Source organism: Echinops telfairi, unplaced genomic scaffold, assembly GCF_000313985.2.
Source record: "Echinops telfairi isolate 266 unplaced genomic scaffold, ASM31398v2 ScPeMD7_2;HRSCAF=8, whole genome shotgun sequence".
Taxonomy (NCBI): Eukaryota; Metazoa; Chordata; class Mammalia; order Afrosoricida; family Tenrecidae; genus Echinops; species Echinops telfairi.
The window spans coordinates 76101283-76116552 of record NW_022103898.1 but is presented as its reverse complement, the minus strand read 5'-3'; the positions used below and the strand labels follow the sequence as shown (position 1 = coordinate 76116552).

Below are 15270 nucleotides of genomic sequence, written 5' to 3'. Positions count from 1 at the left end.
CCTCGCGCGCCTCCGCCTGCCTCCCGCCGGGCCGCGGTCCCTGGGCCCTGCAGCCGGCTAGCCAGCTTCCCTCGCCCCCGGGGCGGCCTGCCTGGCCTCGGACCGGCCGGCCGGCCTCCTGCCACACAAACGCGAAGCCACAGGGGGACAGAGGTTGGATGCCCCACACGGGCCCCGAGGGAGGCGGGGGGTGAAGAGAGGCTCAAGCCGTGGCCTCCCTGTCGTCGTTGCTCCTCCAATCTTCCGATTTCAAAGGGCACTTTTCTTCCTTTGGCTCAGAGTGAAGGGGCAGTGGCGGCAAGGGATGGGGTGGGAATTACGTCTTGGACTCGGCTCCTTCTGTTTTCAATTCAGTCCGCTCCTTGGCCCAGACTTCTGACCTTTGCCGCGTGCGGCACCACCATCCATCACCTGGGCGGCCTGCCGCACGCAGGGTCGCGGGCCGGCTCGTCCGCCTCTCCAGGGATCCGCTTTCCGGGCCGCGGGCGCGGGCTTAACTGGTGGGCGGGGACGGGGCGTGGCCACGGACTTGATCTCGACCCCCGACCTTGTCCAACACCACCCTTGGCACCTCAGCACCCGCTTTTTAAGCTCAGCACAACCCGCTTCCCCGCTCCTCCCGCCGCCCCCCCTCTCGGGCCCTTTGCTTAATTTCCTATTAACTGCTGATAAATCCAATTAAACCGCCGCTCTAATTAGGGACAGCTGCCGGCTCCGCGAGGCGGGGAAGCGGGGCGCCCCCCGAGTGTAGGGGGAGAACAGCCGTTCTCCCTGCTCCTCTGACACCCCCACCAGCACTGCCGCCCAATGAGCCAGTAAATTGGTTTTGCTTCAGCATTACGGGGGGCCCTCCCGAGGATCAGGGCGGGGGAGGGGGTGCTCCAGCTTTGAGTCCCTCGGACCAGTCGATGAAGATCGGCGCCCTCCTTGGGGGACCAAGGAGTGTGATGTGTGTTTGGGGGTGGGGGTGCTCCTATTACAGCCCACGCGTGCTGAAAGGTGGGCTACCTGATCTTTTATGAGCCCTGCGCCGGCCCCAAGCGTCCGCACAGTCAAGGGCAAAGGGAAGGTTGTAGACCGAAGCCAGTTGGGCAACTAATCTTCAGTGCTCTTCCCTACCCCCTCCATGCCTCAGCCGTCTGGAAGGAAAGGGGGCGCGTCCGTCCCGGCCCCCTTCTTCCCAACCCAGCTGAGCCTCCGCCAGCAGCAGATGGTGCCCGGGCTCCCGCTGCCAACCTTGCTAGGCAGCCAACCTCAGGCCTGGCAGACAACCGGCAGAGGAGCCGAGCTCCCGGCTGGCCACCCAGACCCTCCCCCACCGCCATCAAGCTTAAGACTCTCCGCCTGCCCCACTCCAGCGACCACCCCAAGCTGCCTCTCACTGGTCTGCTCCCAGGTCCCCAAACTCCACGTCTCCTTCTGCTCCCTTCCCTGCACTTTGCGGCTCCCCGCCACCTGCCGCCCTTGACCGGGGCCGGCACATTTACATATTTGCATATGCAAATAATAACGTTTGCATACGACGCGCCGCAGGGGGTCTCCGTGAGAGCTGGGGAGCTGTCGGCCCCGCGCCCTCTCACTCGCTACCTGTCGGAAAGGGTTGAGGAGGGAGGGGGCTTTGCGGGAGGGGGCATCGTCCCCCTCTCCCCGCTTTGCTCGCTCGATTCCCAGAGGACTAGAGGAAGTGTTGCCATGGAGACGGCACGCACCCCACCCCCTCCTAAGCCTAGGGTCTTGGGCTTGGTGTCTGGTTCTCCCCTTAGGTCCTTCGGTCTCCAACCGAGATCTTGCATCGCCCCCTGGTGGCCAGACCAGCGCTGAGCCAGGCTCGAAACGGAAGTTGCCTTCAGCTGAATCTCCTTTATCCGCGGCTGCAGCTGCGAGCCTTAGCGCGATGGGGCGGTAATATCCCCATCCCGCGATCTCTTCTTTAAAAACCACGCCAAGCAGCGGCCCGGTTCCCCCACTTCCTGCAAGCCTCAGTCCAGGTGAGTGGGTCCCGGGTTACCGGATGGCAGTGCAATGCGACCGCTGGGAAGGGTTCTCCACCTCTCCTACCTCAGACCCCCAGGTAAAGATCAAACTTAGTTCCAACATTTTCCAAAAACTTTAATAAACGGACAGTATCCACAATCCCGCCCCACCCCCACCCCACCCCCGCGCGCTCTCTTAGTGGAGACTTTCTCCCTTTTCCAGCGTTAGCGGCTGACTGGCCCGAACGGGTGCGGGCTGCACTGGGCAGAGGTCTGAGGGTAGGGGGGCAGGGAACCAATTCTTTCCCAGAAGCCCCGTTCTGCTGACGGCCTTCCCACCCGCTTGGTCTACCCGAGTCCAGTTGCCTTTGCCCCTTTCCTTCCCAACCTCAACTAGGTCCGCCCAGAATGGGGAAGGTGTATCTCTGGCCTGCAGGCATCAGCACCCCTAAATCTCCTCCAAGAAGTCGGTGGGGAACAGCCCCACCTTGCGGCCGGTGTAGACTTTGACATAGCCACCGGCTTCGTCTCCTTTCTGCACCACGATCTGGGGGGATTGAAGGGAGCCGGAGAAGAGGAATCAGTCAGGATGCGGGTTGGGGGGCTGGGTGGGCAATAAGGGAGGAATCCAGGGTTACAGGGTCATCTTAGTCTCTTAATGGGCTACGAACCCCCAGGAATATGAGGTGGAGCAATTGGACCTGTGGATACCTGATCCTTCTTGAGAGTGATCTGCCCTATCTCACGGTTCCCCACAAAAGATCTCGTCACGCGGTGCACACGCTCCCCAGCACGGACCCGAATGATGAAGTTTGGTGGGAAAAATCCGATCTTCTCCCCAATTTTCCCCTAAGGGAGATGGTAGGAGACCCAATCTCTCAGGTACTAGCTTCTAAGCACTCAGCCCAAGTCCTTCCCTAGCCTCAGCCACCTGTCTTACCCGCCACCACTCCTCGTTGGAGTCATCAACCACAGTGATCTTCTCTCCAGGCCTGGGAGCAGAAGGCAGGGCCTCACTCACATGCAATACCCCCTCCACTCCCAACAGGCCCAAAGCCCTCGCCCTTTTCCACTGGTAGCCCAACTCTTCCCTCCCTCCTTCCGGGTACCCCGCTTCTCTCGAAGCGGCTCACGGGAAATCCAGATCATCCTTCTCCAGGGCTTTGAACCGGTACAGAGCCACAAAGTAGTGAGACTGCTGGAAGCCGGGCTGCTTGTGCTAGGGAGAGGGGTGCAGGATAATGAGCGGGCTTCAGCTCACACGGACAGGGGGGAGCGTTCAGGCATTCTCCAGACACATTACATCACAGTTCTCCGTGTGTCCAGAGGGATGGGAACCTGGGGATACATGTGAGCTTCTGCCAAAGACCCGAGGAGTGTCAGACCTACGGTGGGGGTCCTTGCAGGGAGGGAGGGTTCTCACTTTGTCATCTGGTGACTTCTTCTCGGCCTTCTTATTCCCTTCAGGGTTTCCTGGGATGGGAAACATGAGATTGTTTCTGGCTGCCTTATCTTCTCACCTGCCCGTGTCCATGACTGCCCTGCCCTTTGCCCTCCAGCCCAGGCCACAGGTGAGGCCCTATCCACTCCGGTGGAGAGAGGTAGGTGACACTCACCAACTTGGGGCTTTCCTTCCTCTGGCCGGGCTGATTCTGGCTCCTCCTCCATCATGGCTGCTATAGGCTGGAGGGGGCACGAGCGAGCATTAGGGAGAAAGGGCCTTGGGAAGCCCTTGGTACCCTGGCTCTCCAGGCAAGCCAAGGAACACAGAACAGGAGCTCAGGGCTGGGAGGAGAGACTAGTGACAGGTGGGTCCCTCACACTGTGCCTGAATGTAGGTAAGGACAAGGAGCTCACCGCCTCACAAAGCAACCCCATGCGATTTGAGGGCAATTCTCTACAATAACTCTATGCCATTCTCCCCAGGACTGATAATGATCCTGATTTGATACGTTCCCTAAAAATATCGGAGGGCAGCTGCTATGACCCTTCAAATTACCCCCTGGATCCAGATCCTTCACGATGTAGTCTATCCTTAAAAATACTTGAGGGTATACAAGAAACAGGGACAGCACCGTTTTTCTAGTTCCCTGAGGAGAAAAGAACCCAAGAGTGTGCCAGCCTTTCTGGAAGCAGCCAAATCATACTGCTAGTGCCTAATAAGGTACACAGTCCCCGCTACGGAAATCCTTCATCTGCCCCAACTCTGACCAACCAACCACTTTGAGCTCAGACTTTTAATTGTGCTTTATGCAGTTGATTAAAAAAAAGGGAGGGGTGAGCCAATACCAAGGGCTCACGTGGTAAATGTTTAGAAGATGCTGACGGCAACATATGTACACATTTGCTTGATACAACTGATGTATGGAATGTTATAAGAGCTGTAAGAGTCCCCAAGGGAGAAAAATGAGCCCCCAAGAAAATGATTAAAAAAAAGAAAAAAAGATCCAAGAACAGATCTCTGCATTTCTCCTTACAAAGTTCAAACTTCTGGCCCCTTCTTCTGGTCTACATGGTTCGGAGTACATCGTTCTTTGTGTAAGTTCCCTCCCCTAGTGCTCCCGTTCCCACAGGCTTAATGAAGATACCACTTACATCTGTGCCAGGGAGAAGACTGTCCCCAGGGAGCACCACGTTACAAGGTACTGCAAATCTCCCTTTAGCTGGACACGCCCGAAAGGACCAGGACCCCTGGATATCGTCACTTAATCAGTTCTAGGAAACATTCTGCCCAACCTTCAGCCACGAGTCCAGTCTGACTGGCACAAAGAACGATACTGTCAGAATCCTTGCTGCAGGGTTGTGTCTGTGTATTACTAATCCAGCAACCCTATTCGAGAAGGAAGGGAACGTGGCCTTTGGCACTAGTGTTGTGTCTGTTTCCTCATAGAGAAGGAGCCTGGTGGAGCAAGGCTGGAAGTTTAAACCCACGTGTGTTCTAAGGAGACGAAGACGAGGGCTTCGTCTGTAGGGCTGAGCTGAGTTGGAATTGAATCAAGGCCATGGGCCTGCGTTCTGGGTTTTCCTCATCGAGAACATGAAGGGGTCAGCCAGATGACCTTCATTGGTCCTTGCACAGCTCTAGAATCCTCTGATTGCTTGGTATGAAAAACAACAACAACACAGCCCTCCATAAGTCACTGCCATTGAGTTGGTTTTGACTCACAGTGACCCCAAAAGCCAGGGTAGAACTGTCCCTGTGGGTTTCTGAGACTGGAGCACTATCCAGGAGTCAAATGCTTCATTTTTCTCCCACGGAGCAGCTGGTGGTTTTGAACTGCTGACCTTGCAGTTAGCAGCTCAGTACATAACCGCTATGCCACTCCAGTTCCTCATTTGCTTGGCATAGTCTTCCCCCAGTCTAGGAGCTGGGCTCAGGCCTGTCATTGATCGGCAGAGCTGGGCGTACAAGGCCTGGCCTACAGGAGGCTATGGTAGTTAAACTAAATTTTTCGGAAGGGAGGTCCTTCAGAACAAAACCACCCTCTGCGGCGAGCTATTGCAGCCCCAGCCACTCTACAATTGCACACAAAACTCGGCGCTTTTAGGGGAAGAAGACCCCCTAAAAGACCCAGTGAGCTCTCCAGAGGCGGGACACGCTCTGTCCCGTGCGAGGTATATGAGAAGAACCCTAGTGGGAAGGTTTCATGCGCTCACATTTTTCTTATCTGCCTGTCCCTTTTTCCGTTCCTTGTTTGCCATGATCACCCCTGTGCGCAGGGTTTCAAACACAGGGTCGTTGCGATTAGCAGCAGCTAGGGCGGGTGGGAGAAGAAAGAAGGCAGACATTACTGTGGACACAGAAGAAGGCTTGGAGGAAAGAGCCACCATGTAAGAGAAGGAGAGGTGGGATTGCACCAGATACCCATGGGCAAGCCAAGGAGGATCATAAGAGGGTATTAGCTGGGCCGTACCTGGGTCACTGATGCAGAAAGGGCTCTAAAATACATCACTGGTTGCTGGTAACGTAATGGGGAAAATGTATTTACCAGGATTTCTTCCAGGCAGAGCCTCCGAGAGGTTGACAACTTTGGTAAATTGCTTGGAAGCGGGGGCATGCTTGGATAATCATTCTCCTTCTGAGACACGCGGGTCCTATAACAGCTGGCTTTTGCCCTGCTTAGAGAGTTGTGCGAGAGAGGGCACTACTACCCAGAGAAGCTTCTTTCTCACGTACACTCCTCACAGGGTTCTGCCTTTACTCCAAGTAAGTGCTGAGCAAATCATCAATGAATACGTTGTCAGAGGTTGCCAAACTATGGATGTGTCCAGGAAGCTGACTGCTCTTGGTCTGGCAGGGCTCTGTGACAGGGCTGAGACGAGTCTGGAACCCTTGCTCTCACTCAGAAATGGTTCTACGTGCCCAGAGCAACCTCTCTCGGCAGTCTCTTGCTGGGTGCATAGCCCTAGCTCAATCCCAACGTCTTCAGCTATAAAATGGACTCTATCCAAGATGGCTGTGAATAGGAGGTTCAGAGAGAAGCACGGGGAATCGTTTGTTTAGGAATCTGGCCACCAAAGCTGGAGTGGTACTGAAGCCACCTCCAGGCCTGCCCACTCTCCCAGGTCCCACATGGGGCACTTACAGCGATCTTGGACACAAGCGTACTGCTGGTTGCTGTAGAGTGGGGAACTATAGGCCCGGCGGAAACCAGGGGGCTGTAGGATGGGATGGGAGGGAACATTAGTGATAGCAAGGTGGGACCCAGGGCCCTTCTCTTCAAGGGTGTGTTCACCCGTTCTTATGAGTTAAGAGATGGGCTGAGAAAGGAAAATCAATGGGATGCCTCTAGAGAGGGGCTGGCCACATGCCCCTCCGGTCCCGCCCCGGCCGGCCTACTCACAATCTTGCCGAAGCACCGCTGCATCTCCACGTAGGGCTGGCAGTGGTCGTGGATGTTGGTTTTGCAGTTCTTACAGCGAAGCCCAAATTTGTTGTTGACTTGGGAAAGGGGAGAGCATTCGGGTGAGGTCCCCGATTGCCCTGGGCTGCTACTCTAGCTCCCGGGGTCCCCTTTCTGTCTGGAACCTCACACTCTCCCATTTGGGGTGTTTTTTGTTTTTTCGTGATAGTATTTGCTTGAGGTCAAACACTAGCACAGCCTGTTTGCTACACAAATGCTCACCTCTTAAACCACCTCCCACCTCCACCCTGCCCAACGTCACCCTCTCCGCTCCCCTTGGTGACTCACGCACAATCATCCGGGCACAGACATCACAGAACTTGGGCTTCTTGAAGAAATGATCCTTGAATTTGTGGGGCTTATCATTGACAAGCTTAGGAGGTTCTGGAGGTGACTCTTCTTCCTCTTCTTCCTCCTCCTCCTCTTCCTCGTAGATGTAGTAGATGGGCCCACCCCCGGCCCCCACTGCCTCTCCATTGGCCTGGGGCTCGGGGGGAAGCTCCTCCGCCTCCTTTGTCTCCATAGACCCCTTCCTGAACTGTGCTTTAGTCGCTGTAGCTGAGGGAGGGAAGGCAGAGGTGAAGGAAGTCTGATGTGACCCTAGCTGTCACTCTCTCTAGAGCAGCGGTTCTCAACCTTCCTAATGCCTCGACCCTTTAACACAGTTCCTCGTGTTGTGGTGACCCTCAGCCATAGAATTATTTTCATTGCTACTTCATAACTGTCATTTTGCTACTGCAATGAATTGGGTGACCCCTGTGAAAGGGTCGTTTGACCCCCAGGTTGAGAACTGCTGTTCTAGAGGATGTGAAGCTGAAGCCAACTGGGTATTTTTCTCATGCCCACACCCAGGACAAGTGGCTCTGGGGGGCCGCACGGCCTGGCTGGCATTCTGACAAGCAATGAGTTACATACAAGTGAGACCAATTTAGGAACTGTTCCTCAGAGGCTCTCCTGGTTCCCCAGGTCCCCAGAATTGTGATGCTCACGAAACAGACTCACCTCACTCTGCAGGGGAGGAGGGCTTAGGGGGCTCCAGCACCTCCTTTTCTGTCATCCTGCAAGAGGTGGGACCCCACAATGAAAGCTAATTCCTGCCTGCCACTCTTCCTATCCCCTGAATGGAAGGAAGCCTAAGAGGCATTGGTCTTATGAACCAAACACTCCACGGACGACCAGAAACCAGCGAACCTCCCCAGCCCTCCACGGCGAGGGCCAGCCCCAGCATTTACAACTCGGAGCGAGTCCAAGGGGGCTTTCCTACAGGTACCATGTTTCTCTGGGAAGGCAGTGGGAGATGGGGCACCCCTTCCCAAGAGACGGGGCACCCCTTCCCAGAGCTCATCTTCCAGAGGTCTCCCATTGTCTGTCCACCTGCATGTGTGGAGAGAGGGGCTGGGGCCACTGTCCCCTACCTCCTTTCGGAGCTCTGGGGGCCTCTCGCCTAGATCCCTCCCAGCCTGCCTCAGGCCTTAGCTATTTTAAGTTTTCGCGGTAATATGAGCCTTTACTTCCCTTGCTGCTCCATCCCCTTGACCCCACCCACCCGCCCTCCAGTCCAAGCTCTAGTTCTGGGTAGAATCTGAAGAACTTCTCAGAAACTGCTCACAGAGCGGTAGAAAAATAAAGAGGGTGAAGAGGTGAAAGCCTGGGGATGCTGGTGAGCAACGGTCCTGGAAAGGGAAAGGAGAAGCGGGGACTCGACTTCCGGATGGGATTCCCTCAGCCAGTCTAGTTTCGGGGCCGGATGCCCTGGGGCCTTGGTGCTGGGGGAGGACCGGTTCTCTCCCCGAGGGGCTGGGGCCCCCCAGAACCCTCCGTACTCACACCGGCTACCCAGGCGGTGTCTGTAGACCTCCTAGCCTCTCTCCTTGGCGTCAGAGCTGAAATGACAGGGCTGGAGGGCAGGGGACAGCTGGCGACACAGCTGACACAGAGAAATCAGACACTGGGAGGAGGACTGGGGCAGGGCTGGACCAGAACCCCTCCCATCCCCCCATTCTGGCAGGAAGGGGCCGTTTCTGTTCATGGGGCACACACACACCTTCGAGGGGTTGTAGGCCACTGAAGGTGGAGTCTGGAGGCATTACTGAGCGGACCGTCCCACTTCTCATGGTCCAAATACCTCCCCAATCCCACCCTCTGGATCTACTTTAGGAACTACGGACTGTAACTTAACCTTCTGTCTTTTGGGGAGCATGGATTTGTATAGCCTTTGGGTCATCGGAGCTCCCCTCCCAGTAAGGGCTGTAGGACTGCTCTGTTCCCGCCAGGTGCTTGCAGCCATGTCCCCTCTCCTCTTCCTGGAAAACTCTCTCCCTAGGGTCAAGTGCAGCGTAGCATAGCTCAAACAGGCTACTGCTTCCACCATCTGAGGAGTAGGGGGCTGACACCCAGGCAGGAATGGTCTAGTTAATGTGCACAGAGCGATGTCTGCCACACAGGGAGTTCTCATCTCTAGACAGGCTCTTTTCTCCTGTGAATTGTCAACTCTCGGAGGTAGGATGGCCACAGCTGACACTTCCAAAATCAACTGGATTTCTTCCACTCCCTCCCTGAGTAGCCCAGCATATGTCCTGATGTGGTAATGAGTGAGGGGGGTGCAGCTTCTCCAGGTCTTTGGGCTGTGACATGGGTTGACGACACAGCACCGTCTTGGAGAGAACATGGACAGGTGGTTGAGCAGCGCTGCACCATCCCTGTGCTGTGAGAAGCAGGGCTCCTGAAGTCTGCCCAGAGACCCCCAGGGCATTGTGCTCTGCCCTCCCACCCACTGCAGCTTCCTCCCTCTCTCTCTCTCTCTCTCTCTCTCTCTCTCTCTCTCTCTCTCTCTCTCTCTCTCTCTCGGAGCGGCTGTGTTTTACTGGTTTTGAGGCTATGGGCTGAGCTCTTAAACGGTCCTGACCCCACAGAATTGCAGAACTTTGCAAAGCCCCAGATATAGGAGCTCCATTAGGCAGCAGGGGAACTTATGCTCTTCTTTCTTCAGGTGATAGGGACACTGTGCACACCTAGGTAACACACGGTCTTTTGCTACCAGTTCAGCCAATGCAGTGAGTATTCCAAGAAGCACCCCTTTCTGTAGAACCCAAGTGTCCGGCTTTAGGATCAAAGAAAGGCCCAGTGGTCCACCCCAAAGGGCTTTCACAAGATTAGATGGGGTAGGATATTCCACCAACACACCGACTCAGTTCTGGACTGAAAAACTCAGGGACAGGGCCTTCGGTGCACACTGCAGAATTAACAGCTGGAAGGAACCGCAGAGGTCCCCTGGAAATTGTACACAGTGGTCCGAGGTCGAGATGGAAAGGCCCAGAACCAAGGTTTCACTAGTGCCCTAGCCATCCATTAGAACTGTCGGCAGGGGAACCGAAGGGAGGGGAGTAGTGTCAGGGAAGGGGTGTGTGTGTGTGTGTGTGTGTGTGTGTGTGTGTGTGTGTGTGTGTTAGAGAAAGCCACCCAGAGCATAGTGGGCCCCTCCAACAGCTGTGGGCTACATTTCCCAGGCCCTCCAGCCCCAACCCTCCCCAACAGGGCCGCGACAGAAAAACGGGGACTGACGTCCAGTGACAGATTTTTTTTTATATTTAAAAACAAAACCAACCTCCCCCCAAATAGCCCCCCAAACAAACAAAAAACCAGATTAAATAAAATGTACAGTAAATATACCCAGCAAACATCTGTATGTGCAATTAAATACTGTGTCTGTTACTGTGGCACAGCCTCAAACAAACAATAGACAAGTGTTCTGGGGCAGGAGGAGGCCCGCGGGAAACTGTGGGGTGTTGGGGGACAAGATGGGGGAAGTAAGAGGGAGGGGAAATCAATTTCGTTTTTCTTAATTCTGTCCATATAAATATATTCATAAAGACCAGAAAAGAAAAGGGAGCTTGGGATGATAAGGAAATAGGAGAATAGGGAGTATGGGACCCTCCTAATTCTACCTGGCCAAAAAAAGGGAGAAAGAAACGTAATTTGATGGTGGGAGAAGAGATACAAAATGACAGAAGAGGATGGGAAGGAGAGGGAGGCGAGAGGAGCTGGCCAGGGCCACAGCGGCATCGAGGCGGCCGTCGCGCTGGTCTGTTCCCATCGTCGTCCACACGGTCTTAGGCTCCGGTTTGGCGTGGTCTCCCTACTTCCTGCCTGGGCCCCGGTCGGTCTGGGTCCTGTGCTGCTCCTTCCCATCTCCGCTCACTGGGAGCTGGCTCGCTCCAGGACCCTCAGGTCATAGTTCTTTCTGGCCACTCGAAGTCTGAAGCGACTCACGGAGTTGTTGAGGCGAAGGGAGGCGTTCTGGGCGGCCAGGGGGCTGGGGAACACAGCCACGATGGTGTACAGGGCAGCGAGGTCTGCGTGGCGGCCGTTCTCGGCAGTGCCCCCGCGGTCCCCCCCGCCCCCGCCGGGCAGCCCCTGTGCATCCTTGAGCCACTGGATCTTGGCGCCGGACAGGGCAAGCTGAGAGAAGAGCTTGTCGGCCTCCGTCCGCGTGATGCCCTCAGGGAGATCCGTCACCTCCAGCACCCGCCCCAGGACTAGGAGAGGAAGAAAGGGCAGAACCATGAGCCACCAGGAGGGCAGGGAACTGGACGGCATCCTGGCGGAGGCATATCCAGCTGACCACATCTGTATATACTATCCTCCAAAGCTCAGCCTTCCCCACTCAGGCCTCCCTGCCCCCAGTCGGCACAATGCCCTCCCACCTACACTTTCAGCAGGGCAACCGGACAAGCGGAAGCTTTCCTTTTCTTGCAGCCCGGAGACACAGGCAAGGAGGGGATGGGAATCCGAATCCCAGGCTTACCCTCTGGGGACTTCTAAGAGGGGACTCCAGAAAGTTCATGGGAAAATGGGATGAAATAATAATGGGCTTCCCCAAAAAACTTTGTGACGTCCCCTGGCCCTTCAGCTCCCTCTCAGGGTGCCACCTACACTGTGGGTTTTGCTGCCGCCTCCTTGAACCAATTTAAGGTGTCAAACTGAGGCTAGTTCTTCCTTCTTATCATCGAGAGGAGTCATTTCTCTTTCCTTGTTTAGCAAAGTGGTTCCAACAGAGGAAATCTGAGATCTTGCATGGCCTGGATGGACGGCCCTCAGAAAGGCAGACACCCACCCCTATTCTCTGTCAAGTCTCCTCTGGAATTGGCGAGCAGAAGGCGAGATCAGAGGCTAGGGTCAGGACTGCTTCTGGAGGACTCTGGGCTAGTTAGTAAATAAATAGGCTCAGGGGCCCCCTCAAGGTGTGCTTCCGATGGTTACCATTTCCTTCCCCGGGGCCGGGGATGGCGTGGTAAAGAGAACCGAGACTTTCCCCTGCTTCCTAAAACATCTCGTTCCCACTCCCCATCCCAAACTGGCTTTTCTGACCTTCCCAGGGGTGGCACTGCTGGGCTCCCTGTCACTCACCCACATCTGCAGTCCCCAGGTCAGTGGAGGCAGACTTGAGTGCTTGTCTTTTGGCTCGGTTTCCATGCTTCAGTCCACTCTGTGCCTTCAACAGTCAAAAGAACCCTCATCGCAGGCCAACAACATTGAGTGCAATCCATCCCAACGTTTACTTCAGTGATGACCCCCAACCCACCAGACAGACTGGCCGGGCCGTGACCATGGAGACGCAAAAAGCCGTTTCCCCTTGGCACCAGGGTGAGTGGGAAGAATTGAGTACAGGGGTAGGGGTGGAGGGGCCAAGACCCTTTAGCCTCTCCCACTTTCTCCCTTCGCTCTGTGCTGTTTCCCTTGTCTAACACATAGGTTAAGGCAGGAGGTTCAGAACTAGGCTACAAATGAGGAGGGCTGAGGGAGAGGGAAGGTGTACACCCTTACCTGATGCATTGTGTATGCTGACTGACCATGGAGCAAGGGTGGGCAGATGGACAGATTGTACTGCAATGGCTGGCCCAATAGGGAGTAGCGGCTGTCCCCTAGGAGGAAGAGCAGGTGGTGAGCTGGGAGTCTGAGCTTCGAGGCATGATGACGTTTATGAGACTTTAAGAGGCTTGGGGATGGACGGCAACAGTGTGTCCTACTCCTGCATTTCTTTGATGGCAGTGCCGATGTGACTAATTTAAGAGTTGTGACTCTTCCTAAGCCCCATGGTTCTCAGAGTCAAATGGGGCTATTAGGTCCCCTCACCCTGGAAAAAGGCTCTGCCCATAGCTGACAAAAGGCCCCTAGGAAAGGGGTCAGGGAGGAAAGCTACAGGCCCTTCCCAGTCAATGTCTTCTCTCCTAACCGGGGCTCACATTCCTGACCCATGTGAGTGGTGAGAGTCTAGGGAACAAGGGCGCAGACTAACTTGGGGTCAAATCCCAGCTCTGATAGCAGGAATGTGAGGTTGGGCAGAGGGTTCCCTCAGTAGTGCTGAACACCATCTAGGGGGCACTTTCAGTAATGGCTGGCACATATGAAGCTCTGTATGCATTCGCTGTTATTATGGATACAAGTCCACTTCAAAGGCCTTTTACTGAGTTTTACAACCACATTCCCATCCTATGACTGACTGGTGGAAACAGCTTGGACCCAATCTCTCTGAACCCCAATGCAGTGTTCCCTCTTCGGAAACCCTACCGCTCCGGCACAGTCCCACTTCCCCAGATGGCAGACTCAGCACTGCTGGGTTAAACTGATGGTCACTAGAAAGATCCATGAGCTGTTTTGCCAGGACCCATAGTCACCAACCCTACTTGGCAGTGAACACCTGGTAGTAAGTTAACTGTGGGGCGGCACTAGAGGGGTGGGTGTCCTTCGCCCAAAGAAGAATACAATTCTCCAGAAGTTTTCTAAGTAGAAAAGAAGACTCCGTCTCGGAACTGGACCAGCCACCTGGGCTCCCGTCTGTCACTGTCCTCGAGATCTCCTCCCTGAACTTCACCCCTTCCGCAGTCAGCTCCAACCCAGCTCCTTACCCTGGGCCGCACCCCCCGGCCGGGGGAACTGTGGGAGGACGGGCAGAGGACTGAGTCCTGGGCAGACGCTGCTGAGGCTGGTGACAGGAGGGGGTGCTGGGGACTGGGTAGGAGACGGGACAGGGCTGCTGCTCATCTGCGTGTTGGCCTGTGGAAGAGAGTTGCCCAAATCACACAGAGAGTAAACCTTACCCTATGGCTCAGCTCCCACAGGAAAGCCGTCCCTGTGCCAAAGCCAGGCTGCCCTGTGGCCCTGGGCAATCAGCTGAAACCCTTCTCACGGGTGCTGTTGACGGCCGGTTGTAAGTCTTCTGAGCCACTCCACGTGCACCCCGCCCCATCTCCCACCTCAGATTTTAGGTTCCCTAAAAGGCGGCACCCTCCTCTATTTCCTTATGTCTCTACAAGAGTGCCCAGGGAGCGAGGTGTGACGTAGTCAAGTGCACAAGATTGCTCTCTGGGAGGAACCTAGCTACCTCCTTGCCAAGATGGGACAGGCTGCAGTGCTCACCTGGGGGCTACTTTCAGGATTGTACAGGTCTCCAGGCTTCTGCCCCCGCTGGTCCACACTGTAATATTTACAGTGACTCCACTGGACCATGGATGGGTTCTGGGGAGCTTGGGGTCCATTAGGGACATTCAGCTGCATGACCACCACACCTGGTCCAGAAGGTGACACTCCTGAGGGATGGGAAGAGAGCAGTTGGTTGTGAATTCCAACTGTCTTTTGGCCTTCCTTCTGCCAGAAGGCTCAGCCAGTCCTAAGGGGAAAGTCAGGAATCTGAGACGGTGCGGATTCAGCTCTGAACACCCTTTCCCAGACCACCGGAGTTCTACATGCCGACCTTCTCTGGTCTTCCTTGGTGGGGGAAGGGTCCTTCGGTGTGCTGGAGCAAACAGTCCTCCCTTCTGTGTGAGATGAGTCTTGCCAAGGTCTAGGTCAGATTGCTCAAATGTTGAGTGGGCGCAGGCCCCAGTCTGGGCTTTTTGGGGTAATGGCTGCAGGTAAGTCAGTCATCTCGGGGGTTCTGGATATCACTGGGCCATCAGAATATTTCTTGGGCCAGGATGGAGTGGATTAGGCTGGAGCCCAAGCAGTAAAGATGGTATGGGAATGTATGTCATGTTTAAGAAGTCATAATTCATGGTGCTAACACCTAGAGGCTATACAGGGAAAGCAGTCGGAGAGGAGAAGCATTATTTGCTTATGTGGCAAGCATTTACTGAACATTTACTACGTGCTAGTTATTATGCTGGGCATTGGGTATCCAACAAACAAACTTGGTCCTTGCCCTCATGGACTGGACAGTTTATTAGGGAGAGAGATTAATTAAACAAACAGTAGAGGTGCGTGTGTGTGTGTGTGTGTGTGTGTGTCACGGTTTGAAGCAGGCCCTGCTGAGGAGTTTGGACTTCATCCTGTAGGTGTTGGCAATGGGGCTTGTGCTTTGGAGAGCTAACTCAAGTGGCCACATACAGGATGGGAAG

General features: G+C 55.2%; 2 protein-coding genes across 15 annotated transcripts in view; both read right to left on the bottom strand.

Annotated features, from left to right (window-relative positions):
• Positions 1 to 2330: 2330 nt before the first annotated feature.
• Positions 2331 to 10970, bottom strand: STAC3 (SH3 and cysteine rich domain 3). The gene is given in 13 exon segments (XM_045289039.1): positions 2331 to 2520; positions 2685 to 2822; positions 2914 to 2965; positions 3107 to 3192; positions 3397 to 3446; positions 3590 to 3656; positions 5631 to 5728; positions 6560 to 6632; positions 6818 to 6915; positions 7166 to 7417; positions 7420 to 7507; positions 7880 to 7885; positions 10875 to 10970. Coding segments are annotated over 13 exon segments (1203 nt in total). The 3' UTR covers positions 2331 to 2421.
• The window catches only part of R3HDM2 (R3H domain containing 2), a 113951-nt gene continuing 109400 nt past the window's right edge, over positions 10720 to 15270 (bottom strand). For all 14 annotated transcript variants that reach the window (XM_045293399.1, XM_030886176.2, XM_030886185.2 and 11 more), the window contains 5 exons: positions 14294 to 14463; positions 13783 to 13930; positions 12701 to 12798; positions 12284 to 12368; positions 10720 to 11412 (listed from right to left, as the gene is read on the bottom strand). In XM_045293399.1, the coding sequence (XP_045149334.1) occupies positions 11072 to 11412; positions 12284 to 12368; positions 12701 to 12798; positions 13783 to 13930; positions 14294 to 14463 (842 nt within the window). In that variant the 3' untranslated portion in view covers positions 10720 to 11071. The remainder of the gene's footprint in view (positions 11413 to 12283; positions 12369 to 12700; positions 12799 to 13782; positions 13931 to 14293; positions 14464 to 15270) is intronic.